Raw genomic sequence first — 18,896 nt, forward strand, 5'->3', positions numbered from 1 at the left:
GAAACACCTTAGCCCCACACTCTTACCTTGTGCACTTTTCAAAGGGGATTCCTGCCTAGCATGTCGTCTATGTCCATGTAACCTTGGGAGGCTTATGGTTTGGGGATTGTTGCCGCGAGGAGCACTGGGTAGGGAGTCCGGAGCCCTGAGCTCTGCTTCAGACTCCTGAGTGATCTGGAACTTTCCTCAGCCTCTCAGGGCTCGGTTTCCTGCCCTGGGAACAGCAGGAAGGGTAGGGCAAGGTGGGATCACATCTCCAGTGTGACAAACGAAGCTGTTGCCATTTTGCTGACAAGCAAATAGAGGATAAGGGAGAAGTGGTACATGGGGGACTTAGCCTGCTGGAATTCACAGAGCAAACAGGCGGATGGGCTGGAATCAGAAGCCAGCGCCTTCGGCTCCGAATCCAGGGTGCTTCTCCTATCTATATCTGTGCTATTCCTACCAAGTAATTTGGGCCCCCTTGCATAGGAGGGCTGGTTCCTGGGCCTCCCAGTCAGAGTCTAGAACCACCAGACCCTAGGCATGGCTCCACCAGGGAAATGAGACCCCCAAGAATCCAAAGCCTCTCCCTCTCTGAGACCTGGCTACAGAGAGAGAAGACCATAATTCCCCTCTCTCCCCAGGAAATGGCCCGGCCAGCCCAGTGTCTTGAAGTCAGCTAGGCTGGTTTGGGCACCTAAGGTCGGGAATTGGCCAAGTTTCCTGGGAGAAAGACTGGTGTGGTGCCAAGAGTCAGGCAAGATACCTGAACACAGGAACCTGCCAGTCCAGGCCCTGCCCTGTAGTAACCTGCTCCCAGACGCGCCTATAACTGTGGTTTGTTTCTCTGTAGAAACTGACGGGTCGCCTCATGCTGGCCGTGGGAGGAGCAGTGCTTGGCTCCCTGCAGTTTGGCTACAACACTGGCGTCATCAATGCCCCCCAGAAGGTGAGTACTGTGCCATCGTTGGCTTATGGACACCAGCCTGCTCTGTTGCACATCACACATGCCCACAGTCACACACCACCACCTGAATTAGAGTCATTTATATCAACGCCCCGTCTGCCTCTCCAGCCAGTTTTCTGGCCCTGACCATGTCAGAGACTCCTCTCTTGCTTTGGAATCTTAGGGTGGCAGAATTCCAGAATCTCAGGTCCCACAGAATCCTGGGGTCTTTTATAGGCCCTCTTGACCAACCCCCCACTCAACTCAGTCATATAATAATATGTTTGATGATATAATAAACTCAAAGCAAAGCTCAATACAATAATGCTGCATTTCCGTGGCATTCTGGGGCTGCAGAGGGTGTTCATGGGCTTGTCTCACTTGATGCTCACTGCAGCACTGTCAGGAGGCAACAGGCACCACTCCCAGCCTGCAGGTGTGGGAAACGGCTAGCGAGAGGAAACCCGCCCAGTATCACCCAGCTAAGTCAGAGACAGAGCTGGTATCCAACACCTGCCTGCCAGGTGGTCCTCGAGCCTGCACTCATACCCATCCACAGGCAGCACACTTCCTTTTAAGGCATCCAACTGTAGGTTGAAGCCGCGTCCTCTCCCTGAAGGCCCTGTGCCAGTCAAAGCAGAAAAGGCGTCATGCCCTGGGGAGCCACAGCGGGTGAAGGTCTGTGTTGGCTTCCTCTTGCCTGCCATGCATCCTAGATCTGTCCTCACTTGTTTACTTGAATGTCAGGTTGGGAAGGGACCTAGACCATCTCCTCCAGCCCAGCCTACTTGCATTAAGGAGGAGAGAAGCGGAAAGGGGGGTAGGGGGTACGAGGCAGGGACAGGAAAGGAAACAGAGCCCTTCCTCTGTACCAGGCATTTTGCTTGTGTTTATGAGATTGGGTGGTGATTTCCATTTTGTAGACCCGGAAACTGAGGCCCAGGCAGATGAAATGACCGACAGGCCCAAGGTCACAAAGCTACTGAATGCTGGAGTCAGAAGCCAAGCTCTGTTATTTCCATGGCCTCAGGCTGTCTTCCTAACCAGCTGCCTTGCCAGTTTAAAAATCTGTACCTTCCCAGAGAGGACCAAATGAGAGTGGGCAGTCCTCACGTCAGGACCACATTTCTTGTCCAGACAGATGAGGCTAGAAAGTGAGTGCGGTGACTCCCAAAGATCAGGGGCCTGTTTGGGGGAACCAGGTAGTGTCTAGAGTTCGCTGGGCTTCTTCCAAATAGGCAGACAGTGGCTATGGGGCCACGCCCGATGCCGAGGAGCAAGTCACCAGGAAGGCTTGGCCTGCTGAGTCATGCTCAGCTGTAGCGGAGGTGATAGGACTTATCCAAGTTTGCCGGGCATGGCAACCGTGGGCCCATGCTTGGACCAGCCCCAAGCCCTGCATTTGCTAAGTGCTCTTGACAGCTCTTGCCAAAGTGTGTGCTTCAGAACTGGCTCCCTTTGGGAATCCTTACAGATGGAGAGTCTATAAGACAGGCCGGGAGGAAACAGAGGGAGGTTGAGCTTTCCACTTGGTTGCACATTGGGGTTTCCAGGACACCCCCAGATGCTGATTTAATTGGTCTGGGATGCTGTTTGGGCATTCAACTAAAAGCTTCCCAACCAATTCAAATGTGCGGCCAAGGTTGACAGCTACCGGATTTAATGATGTCTTGACTGGGATCTCATAGTGAGTTAATGACAGAACTAGGACTCTAAGGCCAGGACAGAGGAGGTGTTTTCCAGAAACAGAACAGGGTTGGGATGAGCAGGGGGCCTTCAAAGCAAAATGCCCAGAAGAGAGAAAGCCTGGCATTCAGTAAAGCGTGAGTAGTTTAGTGTGTCACTAGAGTGAACAGGAGGAGGGGGAAGGTTGGGGAGGTCAACAACGTAAGGTAGGCAAGAGCCAGACCACAAAGGGCCCTGTGAGTATGGCACGGCACAGTCAGAAGGGGTGGATGGGCACGAGCGCGGGGGCCCAGCTAGGGAGCATGGACTTCAGGATGAGGACAATAGGGACCCACTGCCCAGGGCAGACGTGATCAGACTTGCATTGTAGGGAAATGACTCAGGCGTCTGGTATGGAGGGGTGGACTTAAGAATGTGAGACTAGAGACGGGAAACCATCAACCATCAAGAAAGTTGCCGTTGCACTAGTGACATAAAAGCAAACCCTCAGAGGAAGAATGGACAGGATTTGGTCATCAGTTCCGTGTGAGGGCAACAGAGAAGGGTTTAAAAATGGTTTCTAGGTTTCTGGCATGGGTGATGTGTGGTTTGAAGAAGGAGCAAGTGTGCTAGGAGCTGAGAGGTGGCCGTGGGATGTGCAGGAATGGAGGCGTGGGGTGACACAGCTGGAGATGTGCAGGAGGCACCTGCATGTATGGGTCTGTTTCTTAGACCCAGGCTGGGGAAAAGTTGAGAGTTAGTCACTGGTATCCACACAGTGGAGGAAGATCTTCTAGGGAGACTGTGGAATAAAAAGAGAAATGAAGATTAAGGCCGGGCATGTGGCTCACGCTGCAATCCCAGCACTTTGGGAGGCTGAGGTGGGTGGATCACTTGAGCCCAGGAGTTCAAGACCAGCCTGAGCAACACATCAAGACCTCATTTCAATTTTATAATTAAATAAATGGAAATTAGAAGTAAAAAGATCAAAGCCCCAGAGAACAACCTATTGCTAGAAAAGGACCCTAAGTAGAAGAACAAGAGCTGGTATCTCTAAAACCAGGAAAGGATACCCTCCCAAGACAGAGGGAGAATGTAAGCCATCGAAGGGCCAGGGTATTTGTCTGGTTTGTCCACGGCCGTGTCCTTAGTGCCTAGAACGGTGCCTGTCATAGTAATAGACACTGGTAGATAGTGAGTGGATGAACAGAGTGGAGGAATGCCATCAGGTACCCCAGGGGTTGAACTGGGCAAGCCTCTCCACATTGCTGAATGCAGAGAGGTGATGGTGGCCTTGTGGCCACTTGGGCTGACTGGGTGGCACAGCGTGGGTAGAAGCCTCACTAGGATTGGGTGAAGAGTGACAGGCAGATGAGAAAGGGTGGAGACGGCTCTTCCAAAAGAGTTGGTGGGAGAGGGAGAAAAGAGTTGAGGAAGTTTGGAATGATGATATGGCTAGGAATTTATTTATTTATTTTAATGAAGGTTATTTTTAAATATGTTGGAAGGAATCAGCAGGAGAGGGTGAAGATAAGGAAGTGAGGGCGGAGGTCTTCCAGGAGGGAGGGTGGTGTCAGAGCAGAAGGGAGGGGCTGCCTTTGGCCAGGAGGGACTGAGATACCTTTTTTTTTTGAGACGGAGTCTTGCTCTGCTGCCCAGGCCAGAGTACAGTGGCATGATCTTGGCCCACTGCAATCTCCGCTTCCTGGGTTCAAGTGGTTCTCGTGCCTCAGCTTTCCAAGTAGCTGGGCTACTGGTATAGATGTGTACCACCACGCCCAGCTAATTTTTGTGTTTTTAGTAGAGATGGGATTTCACCAGGTTGGTGAGGCTGGTCTCAAGCTCCTGACCTCAGGTGATCCACCTGCCTTGACCTCCCAAAATGCTGGGATTACAGGTGTGAGCCACCATGCCCAGCCAGGGACTGAGAGACTTCTGAAGATGTAGACAAATCTGAGATGAACTTCTGTGATCCCTGGGGCCTCCCATCTAATCAGAAATAGGCAAGAGGTTATAACTGTCATGGAATATGGGCATGGTCACGGGGCTGGTCAGCAGCACAGAGGGCCCAGGTGAGGCTGTAAACTGCATTTATAGGACCATGTGTGGGCACCTGTCCAAAGGTCACTTCAGGAACCAGCCCCAGCAGACCGAAGCTGGAGATGTGAGTGGCCAGAACCGAGAACGCTGAACTCTAGCGGTGTTTCCTGGGCAAAAGCACCCAGACACTCGGGGTGTGGACTTTTGTACTTTACAAACACTTCTCTCAAGGCTGGCTGTGGTTTTTCCAACCAGGAGCCAGAGTAGAAGTGAAACATGTAACATGTGAAGAGAGGACAGAAGGACCCAAGAAGAAGAAATGAAAGTGAGGCTCAGAGCCCACGTGTAGTAACAGGGCAGAGCGACTCCTGTGCCCGGGCAGGGCTGAAGGCCTGCCCTAGGGCGACACAGAGATTCCATCCGGCCAACCCTTTCATTCAGCCAGGACTTCCTGAGCATCCACGCTGTGCCAGATGCTGTCCTAGACAGTGAGGAGGGAGAAGTATAGCTGTGAACACAGCAGGCACATGCTGGCCCTCAGAGAGCTGCCTGCAACACAGTCCGAGCCAGGCCCTGTCTCCACAGCAGTGGGAGAGACCCCTTGGAGAAAGCCAGAGTGTCACTAACAGAGGGCTTCAAGGTGCTGTGAGAGCAAACGGGGCAACTAATGCTGGGGCTGGGGTGACAGGGGAGATTGAAAAAGGGCTTCATGGAGGACTTGGCAGCCATGCTGGACCTTGAGGGGTGAGTTGACCTCATAGGGCAGGAGGGGCAGGTGTCTGGGCAGTGAGAGCGGCTTCTGCAGAGGTACAGGGGTGTGAAATGTTCTGCTGATGCGGAATCGCTAACTGCCTGCACTGGGCACACTGACTTCCCTTGTCTGTTTAGAAGAACCTCTCTCAGGAAACAGCATTGGGTTGGTCATGGTTTGCCTACTCTTGAGAAGACACTTTGCCCCACGAATGGTGAGGATGCCAGAAGCATGTTCTCTTCCATGAAACAGGCCCCAAAGGGCTTCCTCCTGGAAGTGGTTAATTAATTATACTACCTTATATGTTTACAAAGCACCTCCCCATAAATTACCACCTCACAGCAACTCTACAAGGCAGGCGGGGCTGACATCTTCCCCTCTTCTAAATGAGGGAACTGAAGCCAGATGAGGTATCTGGAGAGTGAGAGGCTGAGCTAGAGGTGGGCTCCAGACCTTGTGCCTCCCCAGCCCTGCGCACTGCCCCTGCCCTGCTGTGAGTGATGACAGGACATTCCTGCCACGCATCCCCCTCCTGGAGGAGGAGTTCAGAGGCGGAAGAGGTGAGCCCAGCCATAGAGGGAGCAACTAAATGAACCAGGGAATCCTGACTATCGTACTGGGCTCATCCGAGCACTGCCTTTCCCCTCCCCAAATGACTGAGCTGCCAGTAGAGGTGACTGACGGCCACTGAGAAACCATGAAGTCCTGGCCCAAGGGACAGTGTCAGGCATGTCTGAGAATAAGGCATCCTCAGAATCCAGAGAGTTTGGGCCAGAAAGGGCCTCATTGTTTGACAAACAACACTCCTTGTTTGACAAAGGAGGAACCTGGTCTGCAGAGGAGGTGAGGTCTGCCCAGGATGACCCAGCTTGGTGAGTGAAAGAGCTGGAGGCAACACCCACCTCCCAACCCAAGCCCAGTGTCCCATCAGGCTGAACTGGGCTGAGCTGGGCTTCGTGCTCCAGGCAGCCTCTCCTTCTCTCTCCTGTATCCAAAGAGTTCTGGTCCCCTCTCCCCTCCACTCGTCACCACTACCATAAACCCTTACTGCTTAGTTACAGCTTGCCCAGGCATTGTCATACATACTCTAGAAATAGTAATTCAGTTGTTCCTCATAATAACCCCATTAGGCAGACACCATAATTTTCCCTGCTCTATAAGAAACTGGGGCACAGGAATGTTAAGCAATTAAAGCAAGGACACACAGCTAGTAAGTGGCAAGCCTGCGATGTAACTCCGGCCCTAGTCTGTGCCCTTGACCATTGTGGAAGACGGGCACAGTCCCAGATGGGTACCTAAACACCCTGTCACTCACCTCCAACTGCCACCCAGCTGGCCGTGTGCGGTCTCACTTTAGAGCTGAGTCAAGCTCAGTCATGTACCAACATCTCAAGTTTCCCACACACAGTTGCACAATATCTTATACCGTCGCACCCTGTCATATCGCATCACCCCTCAAGCCCTTCAGTTAGATTCATGGCTTGTTGGTCATTTAGTGTCAACTCTCCACCTCCAGCGCCGTGCTGAGGTTTACTGTAGAGGGAGCACACGGTACCTTACAGTTAGCCGTCTAAAGGCGATGACGGAAATGTGAGCAGGCGCAGTGGGAAGAGGGAAGGAAGAGGGAGAGGGTGCTTCGCCCTTAGAGCAGGGTTTCTTAGCTTGGCACTGTGATGTTTCTGCTGGTGTTGTAGAGGCCTGTACCTTGTGTTGGAGGATGTTTATCAGCGTCCTTGGCTTCTGCCTTCTAGATGCCAGTAGCCATTGTGACAACCAAAAATGTCTCTGGGTATTGGCAGATGTCCTCTGGGGTGCCAAAACCGTCTCTGAGAGCCAGTTGCAGTGGAGTGGGAGGTGTGGTTCTCGGGAGGCAGGTTTTCCAGAGGAGTGTCTGTGCATGCTCTGAAAGATGATGAGGCCCAAGCAAAGGTGTGGGGTGTCTAGGTCATATGAGGGAGTCACCGCGTGTGCCTCGTGAGTCATAGTTGGGGTAGAGGAGACACTTTATTGCAAGAGCTGAGAAGGGCTTCGGGTGTGGCCACCACGGTGGGATGATTTCTCTGTCTGCCAGGAGGCCTGGCCGGGCCTGGCCTTGGTTTGGAGGCTAGCCATGTCAGGGCTGTTCCAGGGAAGCAGCCTGGGTGGTCCAGCCCTCTGCAGGGGGGTTGGGGCCCAGCTCTAGCCCCAACCTGGGCCTCTTCCCCCAGGCCCCAAAGTGAGGCCCCAGGGGACCCAGTGGGCAGGGTTATCTGTCCAGCGCCACCTGGAACATCTGGCTCTAATCTCCCAGCTGACCGTGGGGTGTGGCTGAGAGTTGCTGTGGAGATAAGGCCCTGGGCTGAGAGCTTGAGGGAGGGGCAGTGCGGGGCCAGTCCCAACTGGAAGACGGGGCAGGCAGGGAACAGGGGTGAAGGCCAGGCTGAGAGGCTAAGCCAGAGAAGCTGGCCCTTTCCTCCTTGTAACTGGCGCTGAAAGCTTGGCTGGCAGTTTAGCCCCTTCTTCCCCACAATAGCATCCCGTAGAACACAGGGAGGGTTGAGACCGAGCTTAAAACTGGCCCAGGGATCCCTGCTGGGGATGACCTAACTGACCTAGTCCTCCTGGGCTAAAGGAATGTCTAGCAGGAAGGATGGTGAGACCAGCCAGAGGTTCCAAAACGCCCACCCCTCCTGGCAGTTGTCTAGAATCCTAGATCAAGGGTTGGCAGGAGGGCCACATCCAGCCAGCAGCCTGTTTTTGTGCAACCCATGAGCTAACAATGGTTTTTACATTTTTACAAGGTTGAGAAAAAAAGAACAATGAGTGACAGAGGCCATATGTGGCTTACTGACCCTACCTAATGGATTCTAGCTAGCCTCTTACATAAAATGTTACCAGTCCGGCTCTGGAGCACTTTGACTTGCATGCTCCCTACTTACAGGGAACGCACCACCTGTAAGGTGGGCAGCCTCGTACCCTGAAGTCTAGAAAGCTCTTCCTTCCCCTGAGCTGGAGTCTGGCCCTGGCGCCTCTGCCCTCTGGGGCTACAGAGTGCTGGGTTCCTCTGCCAGGAGCAGCCGAGCAGGGTCTGGAGACTAGCTTTACTCCCTGAGGCAGGCCCGTAGTTCCTTCAGGTTCCTCCTTACTCTTACATTCTTAGGGTAATGATTTCTGGCAATTTCAAAATGGAAAACCTTGTCCCTGAGGCTCCTCTGAAGGTGGTGACTTCTCTTCTTGAGACAGCAACAGAGACAACAGTAACAGCTTACCCATGTGCCAGGCAGTGTTCGCCACCTCATGCCCCTCTACAAAGGGGAAGTGAGAAGTTCCTTGGTAGATGGGCAGACATGTAGTGTCACCCACAGTTGCCTAGACTGGCGGGAGGTGGTGTGGGGATTCCCAGGCTGTCCTTAGGCTTGGGCAGGCCTCCCCCTCACCCCAGGAGAGCCACTGGGTGAGGAATAGCTTCGCGTATCGGAAGCCATCTGGTCCAAAGGATCTCAGCTGCCCAGAGTCAACCTGCTCCTGCAGGGTAGTCTCCATGGTGGGTGTCCTCTAGGCTCAGTGAGGCACCTGGACAGAGATCTGTAGTAGCCCCTCGGCTCTAGGCCGGCCAACACCACGGCAGTCCCCCCGCCGGGAACTGAGCACAACTGCTCCTCCCTCCTCAACACGCTTGCCGCCACCCAGACCCCACAGCTGGGTGAAGAGACTGGGCTGGGAAGGGAGCAGAGAAGCGGGTGGATGGCCGAGCCTGGCACATTTGGTGTGCAGGACTCCGACTGCATTCTGAGGGGTGGTTCACTGTGGGAAATGGGGTCTGACTTTGGTGGATAGGAAGAGTCGGGAGCAGAATCCAGATGAGATCCAGGGCAGGCTGCCTGCGTAGAGAAGTAGGACAGACTCGGAGGCAGAATCGAGAGGACCTGGTGATTGGTGGATGTGGGGTGGTGGCAGCATCAAGTGTCTAACTCCTAAGCTTGGGACGGGCATGTGAGGTGGGAGCGTTCAGAACAGGCATGTGCCAGGTCTCACCTCACACATGACCCAGGGTTGTGGAGGCTGCTGGGAGCCAGTGGGATTGGGCCTGTGGGATCCTGTCAGGGCATAATAAGTAGACTCTTCTCTCCTGAGGTGCACCCAGACACTTCTAGGGAGGATGTGACCCCAGAGCTTTTCCCCATGTAGGGTTCTTCTCATTCTCCAGCATCCCCCTGCCTTTCCTGGGCCAAGAGTCAGTGTGGAACCCCATATGAATCCCCAGGGAGGAGAGGGCACAGAGCACCGGAACCAGCAGTAGGAATTGGAAAACCAGGCGTGGCTTCTTCCCAGAAATCTCAGGCATCAAGAGGCAGAAACCCACTCCCCAGCCTCAGCTTGGCCAGGAAGTGCTGCTGTGGGCTGGAGAGGATGAGTCTAGGCCAAGGTTAACATGCAGAGGGCTGGCTGCTCACCCTTCCTCCACCCCATAAAGTGGTCTGAGTAACCGAGCAGCTAGGCAGCACTCAGGAGCCAGCCCTGGACACGGTTGGGTCCCTCTGACTGTGTGACCACAGGCAGGAGACGTAACTCAGGGTGGAGCTCTGGTCACACCTCACTTCCACACAGCCCTCTTATCAGTTGCCCCAACATCTCAAGAGATCTTCAAGCTTATTTAGGTAGTTTCAGGCCTTACTTAGCACCTATTTACTCTTTCTTTGTATACAATTCAAAGAAATTCCATTTGCTGACTTCTTGGCAAATTTCAAAAGAGGTGTGGAAGTTGTACAAGACAAGCCTCTGAACCACAGAGGGTTGGGGGAATTCCCTAGAACTATGGAATGCAGAAGTTTAGCCATCAGGAGCCAGTCTGCACAGGGACAAACACCTCTCCTTGCCCCTGGAGAGAGCCCCAAAGGCAGACACCGTTGCCCTGCAGCCCTGCTTGTAGGTCTGGTTGCTCAGGAGAGCAAAGTGAAATCTCTTCACATTTTCACCCCATAATGGGTCAGGAAAGGTTGGACCCTCAGAAGGGCAAGCGCCATTTATCTGGACAGTTCCCATATCCACCCTCATCCAGAGCAGCCTGTTCTTGGTGGAGCCTGATAAACGGGGCATTACCGTTCCCGCAGTCCTCCTCTGGGGTTAGTTTCGTCCATAGAAGAACACTTTGCGTTTTGTTGCTCTGTTTTTTCGTCAGAATCTGCCTTCTGTCTGCCCCCAGCAGAATGCAGGGGTTCTAAGAGGAGAGCCCAACAACTTTGGTTCATCGATTCCTCCATTTACTCACCAGCTATCCCTGGCACTGGCTCTGGGACAGACCATGGTGTGAATCAACTGTCTTCCTCAGGGAAGACAAACTCCTGGAGTCAGGGAAACCTGGATCTCGAAAGGTTTCAGCAGTAAGGCCAGGGGTACCTTCCAGGCAGGAGTCGTAGCATCTCAAAGGCGTAGGGGGTGGGAAATGGTGTGTAGCGCAAAGGTGTGGTAGGTAAGGAGACTGGATTGAGACCTGGCAGGAGTTACGGGTTGAAGGCTTGGGGAGACTCTGTTAGTGGTCTGCACCGCCTTCAGGCCACCAGTGTGCAGTGGGGTGATTTTAGGGATGATGACACCAAGCACTGTTTCACTGATTCCCTGCAGCACTGTGAAGCAGCTACTGCTAATGTCTGCACTTTAGAAATGGGGCCATGGAAACTCACAGATGAAATAACTTGCTCATGGTCACACTGGAAATAAGGGGTGGAGCTAGGACCTGAATTTAGTTGTGTCCAGATTCAGAGTTCAGGTTTCTATTCACTGCCCTGCCTGGCGTCCTTGGAACGGACAAGCAGATCCTTAGGGCTTGCCTCTGCCCTACCAACTATCCTCGCCCCTTGGAGCCTGGCCTCCATCAGATGCCTGCTGACTTGGGACAGGTTGTGACGGGGCAGGGAAAAAGATGGCTAGAGGCTGAGGACCCACGGCAACGGGAAGGAAGGCACCAGGAGGCAGGCCCAGCATATTCGAATAGGTGGGCATTTCTGGGACTGCAGGCCCTGGTTTGGCAAGTGTGCCCGCCCGCACCTTCCTCTTCTGCTAGACCTCAGTGGGTTGGAAGGGATAGGGAGGGCCAACAGCAGTGATGGAGGCTGCAGAGGCTGCATACCGCTGTGTGTGCATGAACTTGCGGCACGCACACACATGGAGGGGTGTTGGGATGTGTTGGGTTCACACGGAATTGAGTTTGAGCTGTAAGTGGTAGGGGATGAGGGGCATGTGAGTTTGTGACTGGCTGAAGCAGGAATATTCAGATTCTGTGAGCACAGGTATGTGTGTGTGATGGTATACGTGCACAAGAAGCCGTTTCTGGGTAACTAGGCCTGCACTCTGCTATACGTGTGGCTGGGTGGGTCTGGCCAGTCCCCTGGCACTGAGAGTGCGGTGAGTGTGCTCAGGCAGAACCGGTGCTTCCTGCCTACCACATCCGTGGGAGCTGGCCAGGGTGGGGGCAGGGCTGGTGGGCAGGGCTGTCCTAGGACAGGCGTTTCCAGTTCCTGGAACTGCTTCCTTGTGTGGAGCCTTTCCCCATACCTCCTAGCTGGGCCCTTGGGAGAGGGGAGGAGGCCGTGGGTCCTTCAAGGGGGTGCTCGCAGGCCAGACACAAGGGAGCTAGGCCTGGGGAACAGAAAGCCACAGTGTGAGTCTTTCAAGCACTTCTGAAGGGTGACGTGTGAGTTTGTCACACCAGGCCCTCAGTGCAGTCAGGGAGTCTGTACTTCTTGGATGGCGGAACCTGTCTGTCAAACCCTGCTTCCTCCCCAGCAAGGGGTTGGGGAGAGGGCCTGGTGGCAGGAGATGGCCCTTGGGGCTTTGAGAAAGGAGAAAAGGGGCAAGTGGGGAGAACCTTTTCCTTCTGAATCTCTCTTTTTTTTTTTTTTGAGACATAGAGTCTCACTCTGTCACTCAGGCTGAAGTGCAGTGGCGCAGTCTTGGCTCACTGCAAACTCCGTGTCCTGGATTTAAGCAATTCTCCTGCCTCAGCCTCCCGCGTAGCTGGGATTACATGCTTGCACCACCACGTCCAGCTAATTTTTTTTTATTTTTAGTAGAGATAGGGTTTCACCATGTTGGTCTGGCTGGTCTCGAACTCCTGACCTCCAGTGATCCGCTTGCCTTGATCTCCCAAAGTGCTGGGATTACGGTCATGAGCCACCACACTTGGTCTTGTACCTCTCTGTTCTATGCCTGAACTTCCACCATTGATCACTTGCCATCATCCCAGCAAGTCACACTGAGCCTGTGAAACCACAGGGCACTGGAAAGCACATGTTAGGGGAAGTGGGAGAGTTGGCGGGGCTCTCAGATGAACTTCAACGCCTTGTTTCTCACCTGGGCAAACTGAGGCCTACAGAAATAGAGGGACTTGGCTCAAGAGCATGCAGTGAATCTGTGGCAGAGCCAGGCCCCGGCCCTCTCTTAGGGAAGGGTGCAAGGGGAAAGGAAAAGGAAGACTCAGTCCTAGCCCCTGGCTTGCTCACCCAGGCTGCATCTCCCCCTGCAGGTGATCGAGGAGTTCTACAACCAGACATGGGTCCACCGCTACGGGGAGAGCATCCTGCCCACCACGCTCACCACGCTCTGGTCCCTCTCGGTGGCCATCTTTTCCGTTGGGGGCATGATTGGCTCCTTCTCTGTGGGCCTTTTCGTTAACCGCTTTGGCCGGTAAGTAGGAGAGGTCGTGGCACTGCCCTTGGAGGGCCCATGCCCTCCTGCCCAGGGAGTCCCAGATGGGGTGGGAAGTGGGGGAGACTTACCTGCCTGTTCCAGGGCATTACCTCTGACCCAGCCCCTGGGAGCCCAAGGAATGTGGGCACCGGCCTGACCTGTGATCCCATCCCCAGGCGGAATTCCATGCTGATGATGAACCTGCTGGCCTTCGTGTCCGCCGTGCTCATGGGCTTCTCGAAACTGGGCAAGTCCTTTGAGATGCTGATCCTGGGCCGCTTCATCATCGGTGTGTACTGCGGCCTGACCACAGGCTTCGTGCCCATGTATGTCGGTGAAGTGTCACCCACAGCCCTTCGTGGGGCCCTGGGCACCCTGCATCAGCTGGGCATCGTCGTTGGCATCCTCATCGCCCAGGTAAGCTGGGGCAGGATCTACCTGCCCAGCACGGCCCCTGCCCACAGCTTCAGTGGCTCTCGGATCTGTGCCCAGCAGGGCAGAGTTTCTCTTCCACCCAGCCACCACAGCCCTGCAGAGGACAACTATGGTACACAGGTCCAGGGAACACAGCACCATGGCCTCCCAGTTGAGAGCAAGATGACTTGACTCTTCTCAATCCCTTTCTTCTCACTCTAGGCCTCCAACCACAGGGCCTGCCTTCCCCCAACATGCCGCAGGCTGTTATGCACAGTACCCTCTCTCCAGGAGGCTTCCCCTTCCCTGTCCCCAAAACCCTCCTGTGGCAGAGTAGCAGCCCCCATTCTCTGTGCTGGACACATCTGTGGCCTTGTCATTTGTCCTCCCAGCAACACTGGGGTAGGTCCTACTTTTCCCATGTGACCGATGAGGAAACTGAGAAACAGGGCTCATGCTAGTGGCAGAGCCTCTAGAACTGGGGCCCTTCCCTGAAGCAGCAGCTGACACAAAGTAGGGAAGGCCACTCTGGCAGGACGGGGTGGGAAGGGGGGTCAGGGCAGAGGCGCTCACGGCCCCTGCTTCCCCCAGGTGTTCGGCCTGGACTCCATCATGGGCAACGAGGACCTGTGGCCCCTACTGCTGAGCATCATATTCGTCCCGGCCCTGCTGCAGTGCATCGTGCTGCCCTTCTGCCCCGAGAGTCCCCGCTTCCTGCTCATCAACCGCAACGAGGAGAACCGGGCCAAGAGTGGTACGGGCAGGGCCCTGCCCTCCTCCCCACTCCCTGAGCCCCGGCCTTCTTCCCACTCTGAGCCACCCCCACCTTCCCTCCGGTCCCCCCAGTGCTGAAGAAGCTGCGCGGGACGGCTGACGTGACCCATGACCTGCAGGAGATGAAGGAAGAGAGTCGGCAAATGATGCGGGAGAAGAAGGTCACCATCCTGGAGCTGTTCCGCTCCCCCGCCTACCGCCAGCCCATCCTGATCGCTGTGGTGCTGCAGCTGTCCCAGCAGCTGTCCGGCATCAACGCTGTGAGTGCCCCCACCCACCCTTCCTGTGCCTGAGCCAAGCCCCCTGGTCAAGTGTGCATGGTGAACAAGTCCCAAACTTGAAACAACAGATACGCCTCTGCCGAAGGAGAAGCTTCCCTTTAGACCCCAAGCCCGTAAGGTCACTGCAGTGCAGTGTCCTTCTGCCTGAGTATTTGTCCCCTTCATTCTTTACTCATCCTGGGTCCCACATCCACTGCTACAGAGGCAGGGAAGGGCCACAGTGTCCAGGTAGACCCCAACAGTTGCTCTTGTCTGGCAGGTCTTCTATTACTCCACAAGCATCTTCGAGAAGGCGGGGGTGCAGCAGCCTGTGTATGCCACCATTGGCTCCGGCATCGTCAACACGGCCTTCACTGTCGTGTCGGTGAGTCTTTGCTTACTGCCCCCCCCAGCCAAACCCCAGGGAGGAGGTAGTGCCATCTTCTCCACTGGTCTTTGCAGTGCCCTGTGACTTTCTCAGCTCTTGAGGCAAGGCCTCTGGGTGGATGGGTTCAGAAGGGAACCAGGCAGGGGTGGCACTGACACTGTCTCTGCCCACAGCTGTTTGTGGTGGAGCGAGCAGGCCGGCGGACCCTGCACCTCATAGGCCTGGCTGGCATGGCGGGTTGTGCCATACTCATGACGATCGCGCTGGCACTGCTGGTGAGTTGCTAGGTTCTGGAGAGTGAGGGATGCGGGAGAGTTTGCCTGGCTGGCAGGCCTGTTGGTGGCTGCGCTCTCCCTGGCTGTGGGTCCGACCTTCTGGCTCCTGAAGTTGTCTCCTTCCAAACCACACACATCCTCTCTTGAACTTGCTCCTCCCTGCTTGATGGATTCTCAGCGCAGCACCTCTGGTCCCAGACCCCAGACTCTCATCTCCTTAAGGAATTGCTTTGCCTAATATTAACCCTTTCCAATCTTCATCTGTAGCCTCAATTCATCTTCACAGCAACCCCGGGAAGTAGTGCTATCCTCCCCACAGAGGTGCAGAAACACACCTTGCCTCATGCAGTTCACACGACTGGAGGTGTAATTCAGTTCTTCCCATTTTATGGGGGAGGAAGCTTAAGTCGCAGTGAGGTTAGTAACTTGTCAGATAAAGGATGAAGCCAGGAATCAACCTCAGTCCCAAGCCTGTGACTCTGACCGCTGTGCCAACCCTGTGCCTGGCACTCACACACAGGCACTTGTTTATTCAGCCTCTGGCAAGGAAAGCACCATGACTGTCCTTTTACAGCTCAACCTGGGCTTGGAAAGTTTGGTGGTTGCCGAGAGGCCAGACAGGCAGCAAGTGGAAAGCCCATAACTTTTCTACCCTGGTCTCCTCAAAGAGAATGGTTATATGCAGAACCGTATGCTTAGCGCTTACTCTGTGCCACCCTGAGCTGGGCACCTCACACACCTTAGAACCTGAATCTACCCCACCCCCAGGAATGTTCTTCTGCATCCTGCCACAGGCGGACTGCGCTGCAGGCACAGACGGGACCACGGGGCCTCTTAGCACTGTCCACATGCACACCACATTACCACTCCCAGGGGGTGGACTCAACACTTGCAGCCACCCTGCAGGACTTAAATCATTTTAGGCCCAACGCTGGATACACAACAAATCCAGGACCATCCCCAGGCTTCCTGCCTTCTGGCCTAGCTCTGCTCTGGCCTCTGTAGCTTCTGTTTCCCCTGAGGATCCATCACAACCCAGTCTAACTTTTCCCCCTCTCCGTCATCCTCAACAGGAGCAGCTACCCTGGATGTCCTATCTGAGCATCGTGGCCATCTTTGGCTTTGTGGCCTTCTTTGAAGTGGGTCCTGGCCCCATCCCATGGTTCATCGTGGCTGAACTCTTCAGCCAGGGTCCACGTCCAGCTGCCATTGCCGTTGCAGGCTTCTCTAACTGGACCTCAAATTTCATTGTGGGCATGTGCTTCCAGTATGTGGAGGTGAGAACCCCCACTGTGTCCATAATCACCATTTCTCCCCTGCACGCATGACCCCACAGTGCTGTGCAAAGTGCTGGCCCAGCATTCTCATTAGGAATCATGCTGAGGAGGAAACTGAGGGTGGGAAGCCCAGGTCACATGACCAAGAATGCTGACCTCAACTCCAGGGTTCTCCCCTTAGCCTTGAATGGTGCTCCTGGAGCCTGTTACATTCTAGGTACAAGCGTGGTCTCATTTAATTATGGTAGCATCCCTGGGTAGGTGGATGTTCCCTTTTCAACTCAAAGGCCCAAAGGTAAAGTGACTTATCCAAAGTCCTACAGCCAGGATGTAGGGTCATGACTCCAACCAAGCGTGTCTGTGTGTCTTTCAGCAACTGTGTGGTCCCTATGTCTTCATCATCTTCACTGTGCTCCTGGTTCTGTTCTTCATCTTCACCTACTTCAAAGTTCCTGAGACTAAAGGCCGGACCTTCGATGAGATCGCTTCCGGCTTCCGGCAGGGGGGAGCCAGCCAAAGTGACAAGACACCCGAGGAGCTGTTCCATCCCCTGGGGGCTGATTCCCAAGTGTGAGGCGCCCCAGACCACCAGCCCGGCCTGCTCCCAGCAGCCCTAAGGATCTCTCAGGAGCACAGGCAGCTGGATGAGACTTCCAAACTTGACAGATGTCAGCCGAGCCGGGCCTGGGGCTCCTTTCTCTAGCCAGCAATGATGTCCAGAAGAATATTCAGGACTTAACGGCTCCAGGATTTTAACAAAAGCAAGACTGTTGCTCAAATCTATTCAGACAAGCAACAGGTTTTATAATTTTTTTATTACTGATTTTGTTATTTTTATATCAGCCTGAGTCTCCTGTACCCACATCCCAGGCTTCACCCTGAATGGCTCCATGCCGGAGGGTGGAGACTAAGCCCTGTCCAGACACTTGCCTTCTTCACCAAGCTAATCTGTAGGGCTGGACCTATGTCCTAAGGACACACTAATCGAACTATGAACTACAAAGCTTCTATCCCAGGAGGTGGCTATGGCCACCCCTTCTGCTGGCCTGGATCTCCCCACTCTAGGGGTCAGGCTCCATTAGGATTTGCCCATTCCCAGCTCTTCCTACCCAACCACTCAAATTAATCTTTCCTTACCTGAGACCAGTTGGGAGCACTGGAGTGCAGGGAGGAGAGGGGAAGGGCCAGTCTGGGCTGCCGGGTTCTAGTCTCCTTTGCACTGAGGGCCACACTATCACCATGAGAAGAGGGCCTGTGGGAGCCTGCAAACTCACTGCTCAAGAAGACACGGAGACTCCTGCCCTGTTGTGTATAGATGCAAGATATTTATATATATTTTTGGTTGTCAATATTAAATACAGACACTAAGTTATAGTATATCTGGACAAGCCAACTTGTAAATACACCACCTCACTCCTGTTACTTACCTAAACAGATATAAATGGCTGGTTTTTAGAAACATGGTTTTGAAATGCTTGTGGATTGAGGGTAGGGAGGTTTGGATGGGAGTGAGAAGTAAGTGGGGTTGCAACCACTGCAACGGCTTAGACTTTGACTCAGGATCCAGTCCCTTACACGTACCTCTCATCAGTGTCCTCTATTGCTCAAAAATCTGTGTGATCCCTGTTACCTAGAGAATATATACATTCTTTATCTTGACATTCAAGGCATTTCTATCACATATTTGATAGTTGGTGTTCAAAAAAACCAGTTTTGTGCCAACTGTGATGCTCAGGCTTGAAATGCATTATTTTGAATGTGAAGTAAATACTGTACCTTTATTTGACAGGCTCAAAGAGGTTCTGTGCCTGAAGTCGCACAGTGAATAAGCTAAAACCCCTGCTTTTAACAATGGTACTATACAACCCCTACTCCATTAACTCCACCCACCTCCTGCACCCCTCCCCACACACACACAAAATGAACCACGGTTCTTTGTATGGGCCCAGTGAGCTGTCAAGCTGCCCTGTGTTCATTTCATTTGGAATTGCCCCCTCTGGTTCTTCTATATACCACTGCTTCATCTCTAAAGACAGCTCATCCTCCTCCTTCACCCCTGAATTTCCAGAGCACTTCATCTGCTCCCTCATCACAAGTCCAGTTTTCTGCCACTAGTCTGAATTTCATGAGAAGATGCCGATTTGGTTCCTGTGGGTCCTCAGCACTATTCAGTACAGTGCTTGATGCACAGCAGGCACTCAGAAAATACTTGAGGAAATAAAACACCAAAGATATTTGTCTCTAGAGGCTCAGCTGACAAAATCTGGGAGAAGTTTGTTTTTGTACCTACAGGCAGGCTTTTGTCTCCCTGACATGAAGAGGGGTTGTAAGAAGGGTGTGAGAAGGGAAAACTGGTACTTAGCAAGTGGAAATACCTGTATGTATTACCATTAGGTATAAACAATCTATGAGGACATCCATCTGCATCTCACAAAGAAGAGCAGGTTGTGAAGAATGTG

The 18,896-nt window shown here is 53.7% G+C and overlaps 1 protein-coding gene across 1 annotated transcript in view; it reads left to right on the plus strand.

Moving 5' to 3' along the window:
* SLC2A1 (solute carrier family 2 member 1) overlaps positions 1-17,896 on the plus strand; it is a 31,685-nt gene extending 13,789 nt beyond the window's left edge. The window contains exons 2-10 of the mRNA XM_055255440.2: positions 836-931; positions 12,886-13,046; positions 13,226-13,466; positions 14,055-14,217; positions 14,310-14,497; positions 14,778-14,882; positions 15,059-15,160; positions 16,234-16,437; positions 16,811-17,896. Coding sequence (XP_055111415.1) covers positions 836-931; positions 12,886-13,046; positions 13,226-13,466; positions 14,055-14,217; positions 14,310-14,497; positions 14,778-14,882; positions 15,059-15,160; positions 16,234-16,437; positions 16,811-17,011 — 1,461 coding nt within the window. The 3' untranslated portion in view covers positions 17,012-17,896. The remainder of the gene's footprint in view (positions 1-835; positions 932-12,885; positions 13,047-13,225; positions 13,467-14,054; positions 14,218-14,309; positions 14,498-14,777; positions 14,883-15,058; positions 15,161-16,233; positions 16,438-16,810) is intronic.
* Positions 17,897-18,896: the final 1,000 nt, after the last annotated feature.

This window comes from Symphalangus syndactylus, chromosome 12 (genome assembly GCF_028878055.3).
Source record: "Symphalangus syndactylus isolate Jambi chromosome 12, NHGRI_mSymSyn1-v2.1_pri, whole genome shotgun sequence".
Classification (NCBI taxonomy): Eukaryota; Metazoa; Chordata; class Mammalia; order Primates; family Hylobatidae; genus Symphalangus; species Symphalangus syndactylus.